This window comes from Chaetodon auriga, chromosome 9, assembly GCF_051107435.1.
Source record: "Chaetodon auriga isolate fChaAug3 chromosome 9, fChaAug3.hap1, whole genome shotgun sequence".
NCBI classification, from domain to species: Eukaryota; Metazoa; Chordata; class Actinopteri; order Chaetodontiformes; family Chaetodontidae; genus Chaetodon; species Chaetodon auriga.
The window spans coordinates 25,342,600-25,350,949 of NC_135082.1; the positions used below are offsets into that span (position 1 = coordinate 25,342,600).

At 40.5% G+C, this 8,350-nt stretch overlaps 1 protein-coding gene across 1 annotated transcript; it reads left to right on the forward strand.

Annotated features, from left to right (window-relative positions):
* The first annotated feature begins 228 nt into the window (after nucleotides 1-228).
* Nucleotides 229-4,031, forward strand: LOC143326278 (uncharacterized). Its single transcript, XM_076739838.1, has 7 exons — nucleotides 229-266; nucleotides 783-871; nucleotides 1,073-1,174; nucleotides 1,332-1,997; nucleotides 2,092-2,234; nucleotides 3,222-3,331; nucleotides 3,896-4,031. Exons 2-7 carry the CDS (start codon nucleotides 799-801, stop codon nucleotides 4,029-4,031), a joined length of 1,230 nt encoding a protein of 409 aa, XP_076595953.1. The 5' UTR covers nucleotides 229-266; nucleotides 783-798.
* The last annotated feature ends 4,319 nt before the right edge of the window (nucleotides 4,032-8,350 follow it).

Genomic DNA, 8,350 nt, shown 5'->3' on the forward strand with positions numbered 1-8,350 from the left:
ACTCGGCTTTGCTGGTGAATTCCAGTTGGCTCCGAATAATTTTGGCCGAAAATTACCTGCAATCTGAACTGAGTGTTTGTGAAGGTTGTTTCAGACCAATCAGAGTGAAGTTTAAGTCAAACATTTGATGACAAGTGCAAAAAGAGCGTCCTGCTTTCTGCACAATAAATCACGCTGCACTCACACATACATCCATTTTAGCTGTTTGTTATAAATCAGTGGCAGCAAAGTCGTACTGATACTGACTTTACCGTCTCAGATCCAAGGTAAGCGCATGTTTGGAGACTATTTCCAACTTATATCATTGAATATTGTACTACAAGTAAATGTTCTGCAAATTCTTTAATTCACTTTCACTCCAGTTTTATTTTAAGTGTTTGTATAGATTAGCCTTTCTGTAAAATGAAAGGATCTAATTAAAACTTAAATAGTTGGATTACCCAAGCAAGCTTAATGTTTTACACACTCCAACAGCAAACCACAAATGAGATTAGAGATTTTGACTTAATGCTTGCAAATTATTTAAAGGCTTCTTTATGTTCCCAGCAGTGTTTGTATTAATTAAACAGCGTTTTAATGTAAATTCACTTTTTACTAGACCCAATACAACAAGAATACAATGACACTTAAGCACAAGAAAGCACAAACAATTAATAGAGCATAGTTATAAATATTGATTTGAAAGGAGTGTAAAAAGTAAAGTCTTAAGAACTAACTTTTTATGCCTGTAACTTAACGTATTTGTGGCTTTGTGAGAATCTTTAAACATCTCCTCTAAACAGGAAAAACAGCGAGACAATGGACACAATGGAAATTGATGATGACATATATGTAAATAGGAACCTCTCAATGGAAGGCCTCATTAACCAAGGTACAGCATCAACCTGAAAACATCTTCTTTTGGAAACAAACTGTGAATCAGCTTTAAAGACATAATATTGAACTTGTTCATATTAATGTCATTTGTGCTGCTTTGGATAAGTACTTCATAAAACTTCTATTTCACAGGGAGAAACTGGTCAGAAGGGTCTCTTAAAAATGACATTTATCTGTTTTCTTCCTTTTGATTTAGGGGATATTAAGAGAAGAAATCCGCCGTCTAGATGTATGACTGTGTGTCTTGGATTACTGTGCGCTGTCCTGTTGGCCGGTAACGTTGGACAGATTATCTACTGTGAGTGATTTGTTTGTTATCACACAAAATATGAATAATTTATATAATTTAGCAACTGCAACCTGGCCTTTTAATGTTTGAAAAACCAAGAGCAGCTTATAATTAAATGAAAATATCCTAGAATTTAAGCATATTTTACATTTTTTGCGTTGCACAGATGAGCTGATCACCCGTCCCGCCTCATCAGACCCAACACAGGCCGGTTACAACCCTCAAGGAGATGGACTGCAGAGCGGCTACGATGCTTTAACCGCAGACAGAAAACAGTTAGAGGCCAGACTTACTAACCTGACTGCAGAAAAAAAACATCTGCAGCAAAGTCACAATTCTTTAAGTGCTGAAAGAGATGAGCTCAAGGTCAATTTCACCCATCTGAAAAACAGGACGGACCAGTTACAAGCAAGTTACGACACCATCAAACAAGAGAGCGATCAGTTACAGGCAAGCTATGATGAGCTGCAGAAGAATTTTGAGGGGTTACAGACCAATTTCAATAATCTGACAGCCAGTAAAAACCAGCTACAGACCAATTACAGTGACCTGCAAAGAGGAAATGATGAGCTGCAGACTTTTCTTCATCGGTTACAGGGGAATTACTCCTCGCTGACGAGGGACAAGGGCCAGCTGCAAAGGAGCTACAACATAATGAATATTAGCAGATATCAACTTCAGATCAGCTACAATTCACTGTGGAAAGACAAGGAGCAGTTGCAGAATCGTTATAAGACCGTGCAGAGTGAAAAAGAGCAGTTACAGACCAATTACAGCAGCCTGGCTACAAGTAGAGATCAGTTACAGAAGAAGGTCGACAAAGTAAGAAGAAGTAAGATGTTTCTCCTAAAGGTTCATTTAGTGCTCAGTCCTGATCAGTGTTTTTATGTATTCTCAGCCTTTTTTGGCCTGTTTTCACTTCGCAGAGTTGGTCTGTCAGGCAGGTTGGAAGAAGTTCGACATTAGCTGCTACTTCGTCTCCAGTGCGAGGAACAACTGGACGATAAGCAGACGAGACTGCATCAGCAAGGGAGCGGACCTGGTGGTCATAGACAGCAGGGAGGAACAGGTGAGAGAAAAGGGATAAATGGGAGCTACTGCAGGAATGACATCACTGCGAGGTGCTGGCACATGCAGCATGACGTAAGAGACGAACCAGATCGACTGAGTGAGAGCTTGTTTCGGACTCGTTTTGCGCCATTAAGTGCAAAAACTGTAAAAATAGACAGCGATCTGGTCAGGGCTGTGGACTGTAATGAGGTGGTGGATAGTTTTGCTTACAGTAGAAAGTGGAGAAGAAGAAACTGCTTTAAGGACAGCTCACACTGTTACTGTGTGTTGTCCAGTTAAATTCCTAACATTAGTCAGACTCTGTGATCAATCCTCTGATCAGTTTGTTGTGGAGTATTAGTGCGTGATCTGACAGCTGAGAGTGATGACTGACTGATGGCTTTGGCTACAAAATGCATCACGTTCCTCTTATTTTTTCAACAGAGACTCAGAAACAGGTGTGCAGTCGGTTTTAGGCAAATAATTCTTACTAAGTCCTGAACTGTTCAGTAATACATTTTGAAGATAAACAGCAGGATCCAGAATGAGGGCGCTGCTGTTTTCTTCACTTGTGCAGGCAAACAGCAGGGATCTTCTATATTGTTTACTTATTGATCTAATGCCTTACTTGTCTGAGAGGGGCGTCTTTGCCTTCAGCCCCCCTCTGCTGGCGTGGGACTCACTCACAGGTAATCTCTCACTACCTTCACTTGTCACTGCTACCAGCTGACGGTTCTCGTAGGACTTGCATGTGTCACGTTAGCTGCCTACATCCAGCACATGTACTAAAATGAGGCTTTTAGCATAAAAGATTTGGAATACAAATCCTAACTTCTAAGAAGTGATTTTACTGTTTTCCATCACATTACTTTATTCCTGCACACTGAAAAAGTCCATATATAATCTACAGAGTTGCTGGTACAGCCAGCTTCAACCTACAGTGACAGTTTGAAAGAATTTAGCATGTTTTACTCATTCTTGTCTTCTCTGTGTGCTACACTAACAGATATTTCTCAACCAGTTACTGAAAGCAGACCAAAATGCCTGGATTGGTCTGACTGACAGTCTTGAGGAGGGAACTTGGATGTGGGTGGACGGGACCCCCGTCACCACAGCGTAAGTTTTGACTGCGTGAAGCGAATGAAGTCAAATATCTCACTGGATCATGACATTAGACGACAGTGACATCGGATAGGTCCCTTCATAAATCGTCTTTTTGTTTAAAGGACTCTGCAGCTCTGCAGTATTCATTTCTTTCTTTTTAACCATGACCACGTCAGAGATCACCTGATCCTGCGTGAACTGAAGCAAATTTCTGTCAGGGTCTATTCTATGTCGTAGAAAATGTGGAGGAAGGTTTTAAAATGCTTTTTCACCACAGAGTGCAGCACATTCAGCTCAAAGCCTTGGTCCACTGAATCCGGAGGTGATGTACTGTCAAACAACTGCATCTGAAGAGACAATTCATTATCTTATGTGAATGCAAAACACGCGGGGGAGGTGATGCAGGCGGTTTAAAAAAAAATGATTGCATGAAGACCCTGTATAGTACTGCTGCCATGCAAATGAGTTTGAGTCAGAAACTACAGGCCGAGGGCATCTGAGCCCCAAAAAGTGGGTGCTGTAAAAAAACATCTGAGAAAGGAGTCAATTGTTTCTGTCTGTTATCTTGTACATCAGATTCTGGCAACCCAACCAGCCCAACAGCTTCAATGGGAACCAGGACTGTGCAGAAATGGTGACCAAAGCGTCAGAAATGGCAGAATGGAACGATGACGGCTGCTTTGCTCAACAGATCTGGATCTGTGAAAAATAACGTTTACACCGTCTGGTGATGTTCTGTGTTTGTTCTTTACCAACAAACTGCATGAAAACACCAAAACTGACAAGAAAGTATTCTTTGATGTAATAACAGTTTTGTTCATTCATTATCATGAACACACGCTGTAATTTTGAGTCAGTGTCCTGCTGCCAGAAATGCTCATTGTGTATTAATCCGCAGGTGAAAATAGTCCCTAACAAATACACATTCATGAGATTTGTAGACTAACAAAAATCATCCATACAGCCTTATTCTTTGACACTATTAAAGGGTCGGTCAGTCATGTTTCCATATCTCTAGTGGTAAATCGTCATGTACATAGTTTTGTTCTTCAGATTTCTCTCAGACTCCAACACAGTGACGATTAAAAGCCAAGAGCGACATCGACACAATGTCCCTTTTAAAAAAAAGGTTCAACTGTATTTTATAAAAATTTTCAAATATTTTTTGCCAAATCTTCACATATTAGCTTTCATGATTGTAGCTTACACTTCGATTGTTAATTTCATAAATTAACCATTTGGCTAATTTAGCGTTGTGTTTGATGTAATTGAATATTAATTGGTTGGTTGTACGAAAACAGGTTTTGTTCGCATATGTTTGCAAATTGCCATCGGTGTGATTATTAATATGTTATTAACATGTAACATAAATGAACATATATATATTACAAATGGTGTTAATAACTCACTCTTTCACTCTGTAATAGTTACATGTTCATGGGACAAATCCAGAAATCAAAGTGGTGAAGTTCCACACATCAAGTTTACAACAGTTTATTACTGTCAGGGACCAAGTACAGTACAAAAAGCATTAATCTCAGACAGTCTGCAGTCTCATGACAGGCAGACACAAACACTGATACTACTAATGCCATTAATAGAAACACAAGTTCAAAATATAATAAATAATACATTCAAATATATTGTATTCAAGTACACGTACAAACCCAGTCAGAAGCAACATGAATACTCACTCTCACAAGAGACTGCTAATGCCAGCTTGACCCCCGTTTGACTCAGCACAACATGAAATAAAGGTCACATTAGTGGGAAGTAGTGCTTAAAGAGGGAAGCTAGACAGCCTGCTTAGGCTTGAATGAATATGAAGCACAAAACAGAGGTTAACAGCACCTCGCTAAGCAAGGCCGGCTCTCAGCCAGCCTTGGCCCGCCCACCCAGGGCTTTCCACAGGTAAAAACAAGTAACAAGTAAAAACAGTAACTGCTGTGTCATAGTTTACTGCATATTTCCTGAGACTAAGTCGGGAGAATTGACTTACTCTACTTTCACATGTTTAAAATGGCCGTTCAGTTAGTGTTGCTATGATCTGGACTTGTACTTTATTTAAATACATGTAGTCATCAGGCTAATGCACACGCAACACTCTTTTAAACTGTTTTCAAAACCCATGTTTTCTGCTCTGTGAGTCTAACCAGACCAGCATGTCTGGTTGAAGCTCCTTGATCTTTTATTTTTAGTCAGGCGGCCCAAAGCGTAACCTCACCACCCGCCTACGTCCCGTGGGGGAGGCCCATCTCACCACCCAACCACAGACGGTTTGGATCGGACTCATCTCTGGCGGGAATGAGAGGCTTAGTCCGATTAATGGTTGAGATACCCCCTTCAAGAGCGGCCGCACTCAATGCGACCACCACCACACCCAAAATGAGCGGCATGCCAGAGCGTGGTGTCTCTGCCCGCTAAATACATCTGCCCTGTACGCTGCTCACATGTCGGTGATTGTAAAACGTGCCGCGTCTTCTTCTGTGTTATGTAACATGTGCTCTGGTGTGGCGGCAGAGAGCATCGTCAGCACTCACTGTGTGTCAGTGCCTTGTCATCTGTTCAGGGTGTAGCAGGGTGACGAGCGGAGGTGGACACAATAGAAGCAACGCCTTTATGATATGATGCAATCCAATGCAACAGCTCAGCTAGAAATGCTGCTCATCCGACTTTCAGTTTCTGATGCTGTTTGTCGGAGACGTTCCCATTTAACTCAGAAGTCATTTTGAAAGTTCATGTACTTTTGTAAACTGTTGCAATACTCTGTGTTTGCCCAACCCCTACCATGTTAGCAGTCTTACCAGTCTAGCAAATTTATTTTGCCACATTTGCAGCATTAATACTTCATTAAACCCAGTTTTAATTCTTAATCTCCTTGAACTGTTTCCTCTACTGTACAATATATCTTTAATCAGATGAGACTTTGTTGAAACATCGTATGATATTACATATATTCAGTTACTCACAGACAGTAGTGGAATGTAACTAAGTATGTCATAAACGTAGTATAACTTACGTATGTAACGTACCTTACGTAACTTTTACCCAAATCAGAATTTTCCTGCATCTAACCAAGTGATTCTGCAGTTCTGCCTAAACCGAACCAACATCAACCACGTGTCAACGAGGGTCCAGTACGTCTGTCGCTGGCACTTTCCAGCGGTCACATGTTGTTTTGGGAGTCCTTGGCATTTTGCATGCTATGGGAGCCCTAAAGGGACATGATCTGTTTTCTACAAATGTCTTGAAACTTGGAAACAAAGAACGATCAACTGAGAAAAGTCAGCTCTTGTTTTTTCTTTTTTTTAACATGAAGTGCGTTTCCCAAGTGCAGTCTTGACCTTTTGAGACACGTTGTTGTTCTTCAGTTATAATTTCCGTAATCCTGGAACTTTTCTCTTAGATGGACCTAAACGCACACATTTTTCCTCTCAGTGACAAACACATTGTTTTCAGTTGTTTATGTTCTGTCTGAGATCTGTCAGTAAGGACAACATGCAGAGCTTAACACTGTCCGTCTACTTATTCACCCATGTCTGTTCAGTCTGGCTTAACTATGACTTGTTAGTGCCTCACTGTTGTCTCAGCCACCAAAACAGCCAACTGTCTTTGCTGGAACTGGTTGCAGCACATGATCACCCCTATGCTACTGGGTATTGAGCCTCAGCTGTTGAACCTTTAGTCTCTCTGGTGGTGGGAAAGTGTTTGCCGCCTCACTGTGTCTCCACCCACATCATCATTCACCTTTTTTTTAATCAGAACGTACAAATAGAAGCAAACAAGTCTTTCAGAATTCCCATTTGCAGTATATTTCTTTAATTTACAGTGCAGGCTGACAAGCACAAACCTTTCAGCAAACGGCTGCCTCCGTCTGCAGGCTTCATATCAAAATGGGCCTGATTGCTGTGTGAGTCTGCAGATGGTAAAGGAGAAAGGAAATGTTTCTAGGCAACAGAGGCCCATTTTACAAAGTGGGGTAAGCTAGGAAGTATTACCAGATTTGTCAGAGTATGAGCTTAACTTCATCTGGGTGTTGACCCCCCAAAACAGAAATGCTTCTCCCAAAAGCTTCATTTCCACCTGCGCAAATTAGCCATAAACGGACGTAGACGCACCCTTAAACACCCGTTTGCGTATCAATACTTGTGCACCACTCATTAGACCTGCCACTGAGAGGAAGGTCAAAGAAGAAAACGTACAATTTAACTGATGTTCTTGCATCATTGAGGTTCTCACTCAGAAACAGCCAGTAACACATTAAGGGAAACCAACGTGGCAGCAGGGGGTGCAGCAAGAGTAGTCTTACATGTCCCTGTTTATAATGCAGGGCGTTTGTTCTCTGCTGGATGGGCCACTTTGAAAAAAAAAAATAATGGGGCATAAATTAAGAGCATATCCACCACTGAAGTTGTCACTCCACAGTCTTTCACCAGTTTGTGTGTGGGGGGGAAAAGACGTATGTATGTTTTTTGTGTGTACACATTCTTATTTATATTTCTGTCATCATGGATTTGCATTACATCCGTTCTGATAATGTCTCACTGTTTTTCCTGTTTAGAGGAGACGTTTAAGACTTCTACACTTACTTTTTTATGCTCTTGTTAAATCAATATTTCTAACTATGCTCCAATGAATTGTTTGTGCTTACTTGTGCTTGACTTTTTTATTTTACTATTATTATTATTTTAAGTGTTTACTAAGGTGCGAATTTACAATAAACACCCTGCTCAGTTAATACAAACTTTGCTGGGAACATAAAGAAGCCTTGAAGTTATTTGCAAGCATTAAACCAAAATCTATAATCTCATTTGTGTTTGAGCAGAGTGAACTGAAGCGAAAGTGAATTAGAGTCGGTTGAATCTGCAGAACATTTACTCACAGTATAATATTCAATAAAATAATACATTGTTAAAATAAGGTTAGAAATAGTCTCTAAATTTAACTTCAGGATCAGAACGACGAGATGCTGCCGCTGATTTAAACGAAGCAAAAATGAACGTATGTGTGAGTGCAGCTTTATTTACTGCG